The sequence below is a fragment of the Dermacentor albipictus genome, chromosome 6 (assembly GCF_038994185.2).
Source record: "Dermacentor albipictus isolate Rhodes 1998 colony chromosome 6, USDA_Dalb.pri_finalv2, whole genome shotgun sequence".
Taxonomy (NCBI): domain Eukaryota; kingdom Metazoa; phylum Arthropoda; class Arachnida; order Ixodida; family Ixodidae; genus Dermacentor; species Dermacentor albipictus.
This window is the reverse complement of record NC_091826.1, coordinates 63,299,308-63,316,754: the sequence shown is the minus strand read 5'-3', so window position 1 is coordinate 63,316,754 and position 17,447 is coordinate 63,299,308. Positions and strand designations below refer to the sequence as shown.

Genomic DNA, 17,447 nt, shown 5'->3' with positions numbered 1-17,447 from the left:
GGAGAAAGCGATAAATAGAAAGAAAACGCTAGTCATTGTCCAGAAGAACGTGGCTAGCTGTTCACACAGTAAAATTGAGAGCTTTAGATTTTGCGTACGCAAGCAGCTTTTGGGTTCCCAAAGGGACGTTTGCGCACGCAACGCACCACGCCCGGCTTGCATGCTTTTATACTCAATTTCCTTCCCTCCTCTCTCTCCCTGTTATCTTTGTTTTCCCCCTTTCCCATTCCCCCGGTGTAGGGTAGCCAACCGGACGTGACTCTGGTTAACCTCCCTGCCTTCTTCTTATCTCTTTCCCTCCCCCCCCCCCCCCTTCGGGGTTCGTTCGTATATCTTTCTCCATTCCTTTTATGCTCAGTGGTTGGTGCCCCTTAACTGTGCTTGCGAAAAATCTAAAACTACCTGACGGAATAAGCGCAAAAATATTTACACAATTAACAATTAATCAAAGTGACAACTCATCAAGGATATATAAACAGCCTTCCTGCTTTGGTTGTACATGAAATGTTTCGTTCTGTTTCATATTACACCCGTGAAATCAAAAACTTGTAAAATAAGGCGTGTTGCTGTGTCATCCAACTAGAGATCTGCTTCACCCGCAGTGGTGGCTTAGCGGCTTTGGTGTTGCGCTGTTAAACAAGAGGTCGCTGGATCGAATCCCTGCCGCCGCGGCCGCATTTAGATGGGAGCAAAATGCAAAAACGCTCTTATCCCGTACCTTGGGGGCACGTTAAAGATCACCAGGTGGTCGAAATTAATCCGGAGTCTCCCACTACGGCGTACCTCGTAATAAAATCCCGGTTTTGGCACATAAAACCCGAAAATTCAAGATCTGTGATGTGGATGTTAGGAAAGCTTAGTTGGGTCAAGAGCGGTCTAAATGAACGCAGCTAATGCTGGTGGACAGGCTATGCTTGTTACAGAGCTGTGAAACAATGTGTGCTACAGCAGTTTAAGAAAGTAAACAGAGTTCAAACATAGGCCACGAAGGCCGAGCTACAACTCGCATTATCTAGACTACGGATAGTAGAGAAACATGCCGAGCAACCTTTTTTATCGGGCACACGTGTCACGCATCATCTAAGATAAGAAGCATTTATTTATTTATTTATTTATTTATTTATTTATTTATTTTGCAAGAGCACGGTCCCTTGTGTTGAAAAGAGAGAGTTTGAGAGAAACGTGGCTTCACGATCCGCATGTGATCTCCACGCGCCGCGTACGACACCAAAACTTGGGTTACAGATGTTTGCAGCAGCGTATGCTACCCGCAGGCTATCTTATTTTACCAAACCCAGAAGGTGGTTCAAGGCCCCTTTAAACAAATGTACACTTTTCTAAGTCCTAAACGAATGCATGCGTGCAGTAAGGTGGCAGGATAGGAACAAGCCATTGTAAACAAATGAATCCAGTCACAAGGTTCGTAGCACACGCAAACGCCTGATAAGAATCAGTTGCGACGTAGAACAACCTGTCGGAATAAGATAAATAAGAAAGTATGTCCCTTCTCTGCGGCGTGGTTATTACATCAATACTCCAAGGTTAGCAAAAGTGGCCACAAGCCTGCCAGAAACGGTGTCGGAGGCTCAAAATGCATCGCAATATTAACCAAATGTTTACACATTCCACACTTTCCCTTACGTGTAGTCTTTTCGTACCACATAGGTTGCACTAAGTGCAACATATTTACAGAAATGTTCTTCACAGTAAGTGGAATCTGTGTGCAATGTATGTCCTTCAACATCGGCTCTTGGTCGAACTTCTTGCCACTGTTACTGCGTGTCACTCGTAACATCCCTACACATAATTTTAAATAAGTGGAACATCTTAATCTCTTTCTGGACAGATTGTACCGACCAGGCGAACGTATTTCTAGAAAAGAAAATTAATGGAACGGAATGAACAATGAAAATGGAATGATATCATGGGTGTCCTTCTGGGAGCAATTTTCTACGCGAGAAAATAATAAATGCTTTATCTAAGACAGCAGTTTGATGGAAAACGGTGTTATTTTTAAAAGACAAAGCGTTTCTTGGCGAACTACCCTTACTGTTCTATACTGAGAACGTTTCTAATCTCTTTCGTGGGTTGATCCCGGAGACTTCACGGGCAGAAAATGACCCGAAAATAGATCTGCATAGCTTTAGTACCAGTGGTACCGATTGTAGACGCACTCATGCTAAGTGGTACGTTCTCGCATATTTTTGCTCTCTTGACAGCTAGCGTTTTTAAATGCAGTCGTTAAAACGCTGCGCCTCTGATGAAACGCCCCCAATTCTCTACCCCAACTCGCTCACAGACACTTTGTCTTTTATTGACTTGAGGTTCATGCGCGTTCGAACATAGCTTTTTTAATGTGTGTGTGTGTTTATCCCTATATTTATGATTACCCAAATTTTGCCACATGTTTCTTCACGAGATAGTGGCGTCTCTTGAGAATGCTAGCACAGTCACGTGTTGAGCGGGGCCTACCTTCTCGACACTTCTGGCGACTTAATCATGCACCGTCTTCAATCATGCACCACATAGGTGCGTCGATTGAGGTAAAACACACCACAGGTTCACTGCTTGTCCTTCTCCACAGAGTGGAAAGGCTGATGAATATTTTTTGTGCGTGAGTATCCCTATATGTATTATTAATTATGTGTTGCCACACGTTCCTTCACTAGGGAATGGTGTTACGTTCCTTGGGATTGCGATTACAGTCACAGTCACGTGTTGAGCTTGGCCTACCTTCTCGACACTGCTGGCGAGGTAATAATGCACCGTCTCTGGCGTGATGGAGGGCTGCTTCTCGAGGCTCAGCCTTGTGAGCGCCTCTTCGAACCACTTGATGGCGTCCTCGAAGTCAGACTTGCTGTACAGCAGCTGGCCGAAGTACACACAGTCTCTTGCTGCGCATCGGGGGCGAAAAGGCGAAGGCAACGCATTGGGTAACATAACCTGCGCGTACACTGTTGAAGCACATTTATTGCGTCAACTTGCATGGATGCTACCTGCTCATTTGATTTGGTGTTTCGCACAGGCCTCACCGCCTCCACACCTTGACCCTTTAAAATAACATACTGTAAGAAAGGGCGATTTTTAAACATTCGCTGGAGAAGTTATATATTCTGGTCAAGAGAAAAAGAAATTATCAGAGAGATGCTGCTGAGTTTGAAGCTAATCGCCCTGTTTTCCTTCCTATGATGAAGCAATGAAAAGTTGAGCGTTGCGTACTCTGGTTTTTAATCCCCTCCTGAATTCTGTTACTTTCTTTATATCTTGAGTATAATTGTTCCATGAAACTTAGCTAAGCACTGTCAGTCCTTGATATTTTCTATACATTTGCTATGCATGTGCTCTCTCCAATGGGAACCAAAAGAAATCTAAACTGTGCTGTCAAAACTATGCAAAATTTAATGTGCACAAAAGTTGCAAAAAGTATGCTGCATAACAGAATTATGTTAGCTCGGGCACGCCTCCAATTAGGAGTTTTGTATCCCAACGAGAACATTTCCTTACGGAAGAATGGTTTATTTATTTAGTTATTTATTTATTTATTTATTTATTTATTTATTTATTTATTAATTTTCATACTCTCAGGACCCGAGGGTATTATAGAGAGGAGTGCTCTAACAATGAATTGTTAATCGCAATTTTAAAGGTTGACCTGTTCTGAAGAACAAATTGTGTTAAAACAATCTCAACCACCTGAACTGCAGGAACCCAGCAAATGGTTAGCGAAACCGAGATGCTAGTTTATGGCACGCGTACCTGTCAACTGCGCCATCGCCTTGTGGCCCATGATGACTCCCTTGGCCATGTCGGTGGGGTCGAGGTGGTACGTCTTCTGGAGGAGGATGAGCGCCTCGCCGGCGTCGAGCAGGTCGCTCGGACGCGGGAGCGTGTCGTTGGACTCCAGCATCAGCTTCTCGATCTCTGCCATTAGAGAGTCACGAAACGCGGCCAGTCAAGCACGTGAACTCTAACGCTTGCTGCATTGCGTCAAAGCGCACATACTTCGGGGAAAGTTCGGAAACGGACGAGTAACACAGGCACGGCATCAACCCCCCTTGAGTCGTGAGTTATTATGCGGAACTGGAGATAAATGTGAGGAAGTTGCATGATGTCATTCTGAAAGACTGCTCACTTTTTAGAGACACTTTAGGAAATAGGAAGGCGCTTGGTGCATATTCTGCTGAGCTTTAATAATTAAGGACTAATGATAGATCGGCTCATTGTACAGCCACACACATGTTGAGTTTTTTTTTTTTTTAGATAGAAATAGTTCAATGACTGGTGCAGTGCACATGCACATGTTGCGCACATATTGGCTGCAGGCTTTACAAAAAGGAAAGAAAAAAACTTTTTCTTTCACCATTTCTGAGGGAAACACCGAACTTCTCGTCATCCGAAGGCACGACCTCCGTGCCTTCAGCGCAGAGCTCGTGTGTAGCACTAGTTAAGACATTGAAGTAAAGCCGACCCACATTCAGTACACAGAGGCTTAAAAATTTGCCAGAATCTCAATCTCTGCTATTGTTTGTTTTCTTTCCACCATTAGGAAAAAATGACAAAGTTCACCCATAATTACGATACTTCCTAATTCGAAATATGGGCGCAGCTCTGTACGTCTTTTTCTTATCATTTCGCGATATATTGACTGGCGCGTACAATCTCTCTCACGCGGCGCGTCGCAAACGGAGCCAAGTGAGGAACGACGGCCTCGCTAATCGGGAGATCACGAGACGCAGCGCGTGGGTGACGCGTGGGCGTGATATACAGCAGCTACCACAGACGGACCCTCGCTCATGCAGCGCTTTGTTTCCATATATGCCATCAGTACCGTCATCGGTGAACAAGTACCGTCAGTACCGTCATCCATATATGCCATCAGTACCGGTCATCGGGCCTCAGACGATGCGCGCTACTCTGGCGCAATCTCGTAACCGTCGACGCCGCGGAGCACGCCTTGCGCGACACTACGCTTTTCTTCCCTAGCTTTCGTCATGGCCGCCTCCTCCACTTCCTCCTCGCACTCTTTTCGTTATCGCCGTCTTTCACTAAAGCCCCTTAAACTTCGTAAAGTAGCCTCCTCCTCTTCGCTCCTTCCTTATTTCTCCTCTCTATCACGTTCCCTCTTCGACGTCACGCCGCCTACACCGCGCGAGCGAAAATGGCGCTGCAGCATGACTGTAAACAAACGAAGCCGGCGCGAGCGCCCACGTGATGCTATTAGGCCAATAGCGACGTGGCGTCGGCCTCGGCCAGAGCGCGCGAGGAGGAGGCGGCGTTCTTCTGAGGCGAAAATGGCGCTGAAGCACAAATGTGAACAAACGAAGCAGGTGCGAGGGCCCACGTGATGCTATTAGACCAATAGCGACGCGCCGTCGGCCGGAGCGCGCGAGGATGAGGCGGCATTCTTCAAAGCGCGTCGCTACTTTACGAAGTTTAAGAAGTTTTATCTTTCACGGTCCGCTGCGCTCCGCGTTCGCTCTTTCATCCTTCGCTGTGCTCGTTCGCTAGGTTACACCGGGGGACGCCGACTCTCGCCGCAGTGACGCGCACCTAAGAACAGCGCTCTAGAACAAATCGTGTAGACTTATGGGGACACCACAACGGAATGGGACTAAGGTTAAGCATGCGTGCACGTGCGGTTTAACATAATTACTCAAAATGCATGCAATTACCGTGTTGTTATCAGCACCGTGTGTTCCACGTTTTTGATGTCTGAAGTCATGTTTTATGCGTCTGTACCTGCTGTGCGGCCTCAGGGGCTGCTCAAAATCGACCTCAAATTTGCGCGGTAGCTATTTAGAGTCACGCTTTGTATACTTAGACCTCAAGTCAGCACTGATACTATTGGTTTGCGCGCAACGAAGGCATTCGTAACCTTTCTCAGACACTTAAGTTACTTGTTACTGCTGATGTGTGCCCTTGCATAGGCTGCATATTTACTGCATACTAAAGCGTAGTTTCATATGTGACCCTGGTCACCCGGAGTAAAGTGTGCGAGGCGTACGGCCAGGGAAACATCTCCGGCATCCAGTGAAGACTGTTTCTCTCTCATTCTCTATGCCTGCTATTGCACCCAGCGCGTGATGAGAGCAAACGTAAGCGACCGGCCCAGCGCTGCTTTTCATCAACGTAATGATTGATACTTCAATTACGCAACGATACGTTTCATCTCCTTTTCTTTTTTGCTTTGAGCCATTTGCTAACATGGCGCCATTTATTCGTTATCGTCATTATCGACCACTCGTTGCTGAAAGATGACAATAAATGAATAACATCCATGCAATAGAATCCTTTCGAAGCACGGCATCAGGGCAGTTATCAAATCGATCATCCGGCTCAAGATGAGGAAAGAAAATCACCGGTGGTATTTCTAACGAAATTAAACCTAAAAGGTCTGAATAGCGGCTTGTGTCACCACTCTGAAAGGAGTCCCGCAGTATCACTGTAAGGTCAATTAGAAGTTTTCCCGGGATGATTTCACAATGCGGAATTCCTAGCTGAGACTGCTAGCAACACGAATTGCTACATTTTATGTGTTGCCGAGACAGAGAGAGAAAACGTTATTGAAAGTCCTTGCTAGGCTTAAGGGAGGCGGAGCGCTGGGAGACTAGCCCCACCGGAGCCTCCCTTCCTCAGGCGGCGGCCAGACCTTGAGTGTTAATAGGCGACGTCGTCGGGCAGCCGGACTACCCAGATTTGATCCTCCAAGCATTCACTGAGCAGCATGGCATCCCACTGGTCGGGTGTGGTGATTCCAAATGAAGGATTGTTGCCGTGTTCGATGTTGTGTGGTGCTGCGGGGCATACCCAAATAATGGGGTCGAGATCTGCGTGTGGCGCGTGACATGTTTTGCAGCTCGGTGTGAAGGCATCGGGGTAGACGTGTTGATGCAGGGGAAGGTGTAAGAAAGATACGAGTCTGTAAGAGCCGCCACGTGGTCAATTTATGCTAGCTGAGAGTCTTGTCGGGAGGAGGGCATTTGAGGCCGCCTTTACGGTTATCTGCATTCCCACGTGCTCTGCATTGCGCGCACGATGCTGTTAACAATTTATCTCCAGGGCAGGATATTCTGCCGTCTACTTGGCTATTTGTGCATGTACGCAAGATGTCATCATGCGAGTGTGAGCAAGCGTCACTCATTGGCATGGCAGCGTAGGTTGTTCGTTCGCGTCTCACCGGCGGCAACTTGCTCATTCATCCATGTGCATCTTTCCTTATCTACATTTCAAATAAAACCTCTGGTAGTTTCCCTTGATTTCATTGTCTGTTAGCTTTATGTGGTTTAGTCTAACAAAAAAATAATAATAACCGAGCCCCTCTCGTTCCCCTTTTCACAGAAAGCAGGCCTAATTATGAAGCGACATGCGTAACAGAGAAAGAGAGAGAGAGAGATAACAATCAGCTATTGAATGTTGAAACACCCGTCCGGCTCCACGGAGGCAAGGGTGGCCGAGGTGAGGCTCCGAAATTTGAGACGTTCAGTGCCATCATGACGTCAAGAGAAAAGCAGTGGATGGTGTACAGCACTAGAACTGGGTTTGTATTCAAATGGAAAATTTTCACACAATGCAAACCATCGATCAAGCGAACGACTTTGTGCGGCGGCGCTCGAAGCAGCTCACGTCATCACAGAGCACGAGGGAAACAAAGACAAAGACCGCGCCTTCCCGTACCGGGCGCTGCGCTCTTTCCCAATAATGTTCGCGTGGAGTGCGTCTGCATCATATTCTTGCAAAAAAAGAACAAGAAGAAGCGGAATACAAGCTTTTTAGAACATCTGCTTTCGGCGGGAAATATTAACTCATCCTGTGACCATTGTATAGTGCGAAGTGCCAAAGTAACACTGAGGCGCTGGGAATCGAAAATTTATTCTCAAACGTATGTAAGTTTTTCTTGCTCAATCATCATTATTAGCAGCCTATTTATGACAACTGCAGGGCGAAGTTCTCTCCGAGCGATCTACAATTATACCGGTCGTGCGATAGCTGGCCCCCCATTTTGTGCATGCTAATGTCCTAATTTCATCAGATCACCTAGTTCTTTGCCGTCCAACACTGCGCTTCTCTGCCCAAGGCGCGCATCTGGTAACTATAATAGACCGCCAACTATCTGCCCTACGCGTTACATGATCTTCCCAGCAATTCTCCCTATACGAGAATATGATCGGTCACCGTTTGCTATCAATATAAAACGCAGATGGTTTTCTCTCCCTCCTTCATGACACATAACCTTCCTTGTTGAATACATAAACTTTTTCGCTTGAGTGCAGATAGCATTGATGGGCAGAACGTAGATGCAAAGCGTTGTCTCTCTAAGAGAAGCAATGCGGGCTTGTTGTTAGAGAAATAGTTGTGCTGACACGCACACGGACAGAAGAATAACATGGACTACACCCACGCAGCACATTCTAGACTGCTTTAAGCTTTCGCGACAGAAGATTCATATATTTTAAATGAGTGCTAAAACATCTGACAGGGCAACCTTGCGGGAATAAAAGTACTTTTTTTATTCCTACCTGGGGCGTAATTCCAAGTCTGCTCACCGAAGTTGCCGCTTTTCGTTAACGGAATCAGAAGCATTCATGCACGGTATAAATAACAGCGGTCTTTTACCAATACGCTGTACTTTATCACGCCTCGGGTTCTTGTGTGGTCATGAAGTGCCCCACGAATGCTGTGGCCAATGACATTTCTTTGGATCACTCAGTTTGCCTTAGGCCTTCAGTCACCGAATCACCGGATTAAGGCGTTTTCTTGCTCATGTTTATAATTTTTTTGCTATAGAGGCAAATATGAGGCGCTTGGGCAATGACGTTACCGAAGCAGGTATGCCCGAGTTCATCTCGCGAATTACGCTGTCGTTACGCATTAACGTATAGAAAGATATACGCTTCATCACTACTTAATTGTCAACCACATCGTTTCAACGCTTCTATATACGCACGTCTCGGACTAGAGTATAGTGCTTCATTGTGCATCAATCTCCGCACATTCGTCCATGGAGTGAAGGGACGATGCCCGTGGCTCATGCGTAGTGCTGGTGATGTCGAGGACACAATCGCAAATGGCGTTTCGTGCCATTAAAATCTTGTAAATCAAGTGGGGTGGCACGTCCGCTTTCTTGTATGCCGCACTGTTGCGGAGCCGGTGGCCATGTGTATGCACCTGTTTCCCCAACCTAGTACGTGTACGTTCTTTTCTTTTTTGTTGTTGTTGTTGTTGTTGTGGTTGATCGAAAACATTCCTCCCGCTTGTGCACAAAACATTTCCCCCCAGTATATTAAAGGTGTAGCTTGTCGCGAAAACGAAGGTCATTCTGCCCATGGTAGATTCTTTTAATATGATTAACATGTGTTGTGCAACATCTTGCAGACGTTGGATAACCGAGTTGGAAATGGGCTTTTTATATGCTTTCGGTGGCGATTTTGTTAAGAAGTTCGCTACCAGCGGGATTTGCCTGGCTGTCTGGGCAGACACTCGGACCGCCTGAGTGTCTCTTTTTATTTGTCGTGAACATGCATCACTATGAATCGATCTGTTCAGATTCTCGCAGAAGCGCGAGCAGAATGCCCGACAACTCCTTGCAAACTATCGAAGGTGTTTTCATGAAATCTAAGTGTCCTGCACGGCTTTGAGCATATCGCTCTGCTTCTCAATAACTCTTTTCAATGTTAGATTGATTGGCTTTGAATCTGAACTTCCTAACACGTTGGAGATTATTGTATTTACGGACGACATATGCCTAGGTCAGTGAAAATGATAGATAAATGTACCTGCGGCGTCAAGGCCTCCAGCTCTCAACAGAAACATCCTTTCTGATTGCATTTACGCGTAAAAGGATGACAAGGTATACCTAATTATTAACGGAACTGCGATACCTGAATTAACACACCACAGATTCGTTGGCGTAGTGATAGACCGGTGACTATCTTGGTCAAGACACTTCGCCTCACTGAAACTAAAGCTGAGGATTTTTGTTCATGTCCTTCGCACCGTTCCAGGGATAAGATGGGGCTTCGCGGAGACATCATTAGTCCAACAGTACCAAGCGCTATTCGTTAGAGTATATACGGTACAGCATTCCGGCGCTCTCAAGCATGTAACTTTGGTGTGTGCGCACGCCGGAGAGCATTCAAGCTCAAGCATTGCGAAAATGCTTGGGCCTCCCACGATGGACGTCAACCAATGGAACAATAGCGGAAACATAGAGTTTCTCACCACATTACCTAGAGGGAGATCTGGCGCTGCTGAGCTGTGGTATGCATGGGAATGGCGGTATATTGTGACTTCTGATTGGCATCGTTCTCGGAGAGCGAGGCAAGCCCCGTTCCGTCTGTTACAATGACCCATTTTCTACTAAAACAGCACGTAAAAAGCTCTTTTAGCTTTATTATTACCCAAAAACATCTTTTGTTTAACTATGAGAACTTGGTATTGCATGTACAATTATATGATACGTAAAAAGTATCAGCGGGCCGCTAAAGTTGGAGGAGTTGCCGTATCTCTTAGTTCTGCGCAAGTCGTTGTTTATCATTTTGTCACGTAATTTCGCTTGAAAATTCAAGTAGTTACGTAAATTTCTTGATTCAAATGGAGGGCCTGGGTATGGCTGGTTCAAAAACCTTTTGCCGATACGACGTCGACGCGGGACGCCGGATTTCCTCCGACACTCGCTCTGCTCGCTCTTAACGCTATCACGTTAATATATCGAATACTCACCCATCCAGTCGGGCACCCTGAAGTGGTGCACGATCTCATTCCACTCGACCGACAAGCGCTTTGTGGTGGTGTACGCGTCGATGTGGCTGGCCGTGCGGCTGTTGTTCTGATGCTTGGCCGAAGAGGATGTCAACTGCCGGTCTTTTAACGCCTTCATCTCATAGTAGTCGTTCAGAAAGCTGCAGTGGATAGAGAATAGTGCAGTACGCTCATATCTATAGATTGAACAAATCAAATTTTACGAAAGTTTCGGTTTAACAAAGTGCCGTTCGAAATCCACCGACAAATATTCGTGGAAACTAAGGGCATGAACACATCGAATCACCGGTGTGAACTCAACGTCGGCCCTGTCTAACAAAGTTTCTGGATAGGAAACAAAGGTTAAAGAAATCATCATCATCATCATCATCATCATCATCATCAGCCTGGTTACGCCCACTGCAGGGCAAAGGCCTCTCCCATACTTCTCCAACAACCCCGGTCATGTACTAATTGTGGCCATGCCGTCCCTGCAAACTTCTTAATCTCATCCGCCCACCTAACTTTCTGCCGCCCCCTGCTACGCTTCCCTTCCCTTGGGATCCAGTCCGTAACCCTTAATGACCATCGGTTATCCTCCCTCCTCATTACATGTCCTGCCCATGCCCATTTCTTTTTCTTGATTTCAACTAAGATGTCATTAACTCGCGTTTGCTCCCTCACCCAATCTGCTTTTTTCTTATCCCTTAACGTTACACCTATCATTCTTCTTTCCATAGCTCGTTGCGTCGTCCTCAATTTGAGTAGAACCCTTTTCGTAAGCCTCCAGGTTTCTGCCCCGTAGGTGAGTACTGGTAAGACGCAGCTATTATACACTTTCCTCTTGAGGGATAATGGCAACCTGCTGTTCATGATCTGAGAATGCCTGCCAAACGCACCCCAGCCCATTCTTATTCTTCTGATTATTTCTGTCTCATGATCCGGATCTGCCGTCACTACCTGCCCTAAGTAGATGTATTCCCTTACTACTTCCAGTGCCTCGCTGCCTATTGTAAATTGCTGTTCTCTTCCGAGACTGTTAAACATTATTTTAGTTTTCTGCAGATTAATTTTTAAACCCACTCTTCTGCTTTGCCTCTCCAGGTCAGTGAGCATGCATTGCAATTGGTCCCCTGAGTTACTAAGCAAGGCAATATCATCAGCGAATCGCAAGTTACTAAGGTATTCTCCGTTAACTTTTATCCCCAATTCTTCCCAATCCAGGTCTCTGAATACCTCCTGTAAACACGCTGTGAATAGCATTGGAGAGATCGTATCTCCCTGTCTGACGCCTTTCTTTATTGGGAATTTGTTGCTTTCTTTATGGAGGACTACGGTGGCTGTGGAGCCGCTATAGATATCTTTCAGTATTCTTACATACGGCTCGTCTACACCCTGATTCCGTAATGCCTCCATGACTGCTGAGGTTTCGACATAATCAAACGCTTTCTCGTAATCAATGAAAGCTATATATAAGGGTTGGTTATATTCCGCACATTTCTCTATCACCTGATTGATAGTGTGAATATGATCTATTGTTGAGTAGGCTTTACGGAATCCTGCCTGGTCCTTTGGTTGACAGAAGTCTAAGGTGTTCCTGATTCTATTTGCAATTACCTTAGTAAATACTTTGTAGGCAACGGACAGTAAGCTGATCGGTCTATAATTTTCAAGTCTTTGGCGTCCCCTTTCTTATGGATTAGGATTACGTTAGCGTTCTTCCAAGATTCCGGTACGCTCGAGGTCATGAGGCATTGCGTATACAGGGTGGCCAGTTTCTCTAGAACAATCTGCCCACCATCCTTCAACAAATCTGCTGTTACCTTATCCTCCCCAGCTGCCTTCCCCCTTTGCATATCTCCTAAGGCTTTCTTTACTTCTTCCGGCGTTACCTTTGGGATTTCGAATTCCTCTAGACTATTTTCGCTTCCATTATCGTCGTGGGTGCCACTGGTACTGTATAAATCTCTGTAGAAGTCCTCAACCACTTTAACTATATCATCCATATTAGTTATGATATTGCCGGCTTTGTCTCTTAACGCATACATCTGATTCTTAAAGAAATAAACCGGCAAAGAAAGGTTAAAGAAATAAATCGCGGTAAACGCGTTATGTTCAATATAGCTTGAAGGTGATCCACGTTGTTCTACATGAAAAGCATTAGCATGGCGGTTCCAGACGGGCCCGTTCTCTTACGACGCTTCCCGTTGCCGGAGGAGCTGGTTTCATAAAGAGAAAGGATGAAAGGTCGACCGCGAGAGCTTGTCTCTGCTACCACTGTTTATCGGGGTAGGAGGGAGAGACAGGGAAAAGAAGAGGTAGATGGCATGTGACTTTGTTATAATGCAGCATTATATATACGTGTGCTATGGGCGCATGGCGTCCGCAGGAGTGTCCACACAAAACGTCAACTTGGAGTACGCGCTTCAATCCGGCTTAGCTGAACATCGCAAGCTCAACGTCGGCTCTTCCAACTGGATCCAGGCGCTCTGTCCCAGCAGAGTTCAAATCTGTGTTGGAAACGTCCACTTTTTATGACAGCTGATTACTCTTTCTGCTGACTATACCCACTCTGGCAAAGTTTTCACTTGTCTTTCTCTTGATTATTATAAATGTTAACTGCAAGAGGGGTTTAGCGGTTGTCTATTTGCCGAAGTTCTCAATTTAATGATATATCTTTGGGTTCCTTCGAGTTCTTTAAATCGTGGTTTAGTTGTAGCAGTAATGGATGCCTTAAAGGGGACCTAATTACCTTTCCACGAAGTCGAGAAAGTACTTCAACTACGCTCATCCCCTCCCTACCCCTGTGCAGCGCGGTTGAGGTGTCCTCTACTGAAAGACAGTTACCGCGCTGCACTTCACCCCACTTTCACCTCCCTTCTTTAAGAATCTCCTTAACTGCGCTGCCCTCCGCGCTCCCTTTTCCATCCTTCGCTGTGCACGTTGGCTTGGTTACGCCGAGGAAGCCGACGCTGGTCACAGGAACGGGCACCTAAACATTGCGTTCTAACAGCTCTTATGCTACGGTTGTTGGTATGAACAAAATCCCGCTAGTCCTGTTGCTGGACATATATTAGTAATGGCTGCCAGCCAATGACAAAGACCAGTTGCGGTCGAAAAGCTTTGTGAATTCTTCACCATTTGTGGAAGGAACGGGCTCAAAGGCCGAGTCAGATTCGCGATCGATGATAAAGGCAAACTCTTTTGATGAAGCGTAAGAAATACGAGCGGACGTCCACGAGGGCTCACATTTTGTTTACGAGTTTCAGCAGTTCCGCGTCCTCAATAAGCAGTGAAATTCGTCACTCTTGCTTGTGTCGTCATCTAATAGGGGACATCTCTATTCTTTAAATAATGTTCGGTTTCAAGAAAGTAAGTATAAAGCTACAAAAAAAAACGCTCGAAGAGAACGCCTATATAGATCACGAGCTTGAGTAACTAGGTAAGTGCACATAGTGAGGTACGCTGGCAATTCCTCACCTGCGCAGGTGATCCAGCTTCGTTTCCATGCGGTGTAGGAAGTCGTCGACCTTGGAAACGAGCCTTCGCTCTAGGGACATCAGCTCCTTCATGTGCACCACCGACGAGAAGACGTTGGCTGCGCTGACCGCATCGGGGTTGAGCAGGGAAGTGAGCCAGAGCGTCGAAAAAGTCGCGAGCAGAAGCCGGCAGCGCATCACCGTTGCCGAAGGACGGTTAAGCTACGAAGCAGCGACGGGGAGGGAATGCCGGGTTGAAAAAAAAGGAGTCGTTCTTTCGCAAAAAGGCCTTATTTTTAGTCTCTATAGAACGTAGTGCCTAGCGACGAAGTGCCTTTTTATTGTCCGTTGTTTTTGCGAAGCGCTCTCATAAGAGTGTCAAAGGTAAAAGTCCATTGTTTGAACAAATGGTACTAGTAAGTGCGCAGAAGACAATCTCTATACATGTGAATAAGGTGAACATCTCTCAAGTTGGCTCTTGTACAATTTATGCTTATCCCAAATGAAATAGGGGAATCGGTTTAAGCGAAGCTTCTTTTCTTTACAGTGAGGAACGCTGCTCGTGTCGATGATGAAATGAAGGCGATGGAATGATGGCGTGACAATGAAGATATGTTTGTCTTGGGGCTTGCGTCTGCGATTGCGTGTACTACAACTGCCGCCTCGAGCTGCCAGGGCTTGCACTATCTCCGGTAGTCGCCCATTATGCAAGAGAAGACGCTAGCACACGCGAAGTGAAGGAAGAGAGATAGAAAGCCTTGCCTAAAAGTAGATTCTTGTAGAACCCACTCCACGACGACTGTTGACGTCAATGCCAATAGCCGTCAAGCCGTGTAGGAACTCACCGTAATGTTGAAGGTACATTTCATGTACTTTTATTTAGAGTCTGCTGCCGTGATTAAAGGTTAACATTGCTTCTGGTATATCCGACATACAGTTTCTCCGGTTTTAGCTCACTTTGCTATGACTTTGCTATATTCGAATCTACTTTTCAAGACCATTCCGTTATCAGCAATTGGACGCGCTTCAAAAACAAACTAAGTGATCTTGCACATAAATTCATTCCTAAAGTCACCTTTCGTTCTTGTCAGCAAAAACCATGGTTCACAAAGGCCTTAAAACGCCTAGAAAACAAAAAGAAGCGTCTGTATCGCGCCGCCAAACAGAGAGGACGCCCATGCGCATGGGATAAATATTATGAAGCCGAACAGAGCTACGTCGACGCACTGCGTCACGCTAAACACTCATTTTATCACAATGATCTACCAAACCTATTAATCAATAACCCGAGGCAATTTTGGAGAGTTATAAACGATAGCGAAACGCGCACTATTAAGATAACTAACGAATCGAACGAAATTATCAATGATTTCGATTGCGCCGAAGTGTTCAATTCGGCCTTTGCTTCTGTGTTCACTAACGAATCTAATGCGCCTCCCATTTCATCATCGCTTAGTATGAACTCGTCAATGCCAGCCATTGCTTTCAATGCAGACGGTATTTGTGCGATCATTGACAAAATCAAGTGTTCATCATCTTCCGGCATAGACGAGATTAACCCAAAAATTTTAAAAAACACGAAGCTTATTTCTGCAGCCTATTTGTCCTTGATATTTGCCCAGTCTCTTTCTTCAGGTTTCATTCCAGATGACTGGAAAATTGGGAAGGTCGTTCCAGTTCACAAATCAGGTAACAGAAACTCGCCTCTTAACTACCGCCCCATCTCCCTAACAAGCGTCCCCTGCAAAATCATGGAACATGTCATCTACACTCTTATCATGAATTTTCTTGACTTGAATCACTTTTTCCATCCCGCCCAGCACGGATTCCGCAAAGGTTTCTCCTGTGAAACACAGCTGGCCATTTTCCTGCACGATGTTCACACTAACCTTGACAGTAACATACAGACTGACGCAATTTTCCTGGATTTCTCTAAGGCCTTCGATAAAGTTCCTCATCAACGTCTAATATTGAAACTTACAAGACTTAATTTGCATCCTGATGTTTTGAATTGGATCATTGAATTTCTTAGCAACCGCTCCCAATCTGTCATTATAAATAATCACCTATCTAACCCTGTGCCAGTCACATCAGGCGTCCCTCAAGGATCGGTTCTTGGCCCCCTATTATTTTTAATATATATTAATGACTTACCTTCACATGCGTCCTGTAATATCCGAATGTTCGCCGATGATTGTGTCATTTATCGAACTGTACGTAACACCAGCAATCAAACAACCCTGCAGAAAGACCTCACCAACATACTAACATGGTGTGACGATTGGTTAATGAAACTAAATGTACAAAAATGTAAAGTTATGTCTTTCACTCGTAGCAGTCATCCCCTGGTATTTCCCTACCAAATTAGAAGCATGCCTCTCGAACTAGCAGAGTCCTATAAATATCTAGGTGTCACTGTATGCAATGATCTATCCTGGCATAAACATATTTCTAATATCATATCATCTGCTAATAAAACACTAGGTTTTTTAAAACGTAATCTCCGCTAGGCACCTCAAAACGTAAAACTGCTTGCCTACAAGTCCCTTGTTCGGGCAAAACTTGAATATGCATCTGCCATCTGGAGCCCGCACCAAACATATCTTATCACCTCACTTGAATCTGTTCAGAACCGCGCTACTAGGTTCATTCACTCACAATATTCATATGATGTCAGTATTTCCGCACTTAAAACACAATCCGGACTAACATTACTATCTAATCGCCGACGCATTGCTAGTCTTGAGCTCTATCACAAGTTCTTTTTCAGTACCCTTCATCATGCGCCATACATCGTTCCTGCAGCACGCATCTCTCACCGCACCAGTCATCCGCAGCAAGTGGCACGGCCACGTGCCCGAACCACTCATTTTTCCGCCTCGTTCATTCCTCGAGCAGCTAAAGACTGGAACGGCCTTCCTGCTGACATTGTTAGCATCACTTGCCTGTCTTCATTCCTACAGCGTGTGATTGATCACTTTGAATATAATTTATGAAGTGTACCGAATGTGGAACTTATGTTAAACCCACCCCTTATGTAATACCTCCTCCGGGGGTCTTTAAGGACAATAAACTGAACTGAACTGAACACTCGCTCGCCAATGCCGATCATGACCACGACAGTAAGAATGACAGTAAGACAGAATGACAGAATGACAGAATGAAGTAAGACCACGACAGTTCGGGATGACGAAGCTAGAATGTCGACAATTGCAACACGACAACGGCATG

General features: G+C 45.6%; 1 protein-coding gene across 1 annotated transcript in view; it reads right to left on the bottom strand.

Annotated features, from left to right (window-relative positions):
- Positions 1-14,475, bottom strand: part of LOC135912311 (prolyl 4-hydroxylase subunit alpha-2-like) — a 49,661-nt gene extending 35,186 nt beyond the window's left edge. The window contains exons 1-4 of the mRNA XM_065444701.2: positions 14,218-14,475; positions 10,720-10,898; positions 3,757-3,921; positions 2,734-2,894 (exon numbers count right to left, since the gene is read on the bottom strand). Of these exons, the coding sequence (XP_065300773.2) occupies positions 2,734-2,894; positions 3,757-3,921; positions 10,720-10,898; positions 14,218-14,414 (702 nt within the window). The 5' untranslated portion in view covers positions 14,415-14,475. The remainder of the gene's footprint in view (positions 1-2,733; positions 2,895-3,756; positions 3,922-10,719; positions 10,899-14,217) is intronic.
- Between the last annotated feature and the right edge of the window lie 2,972 nt (positions 14,476-17,447).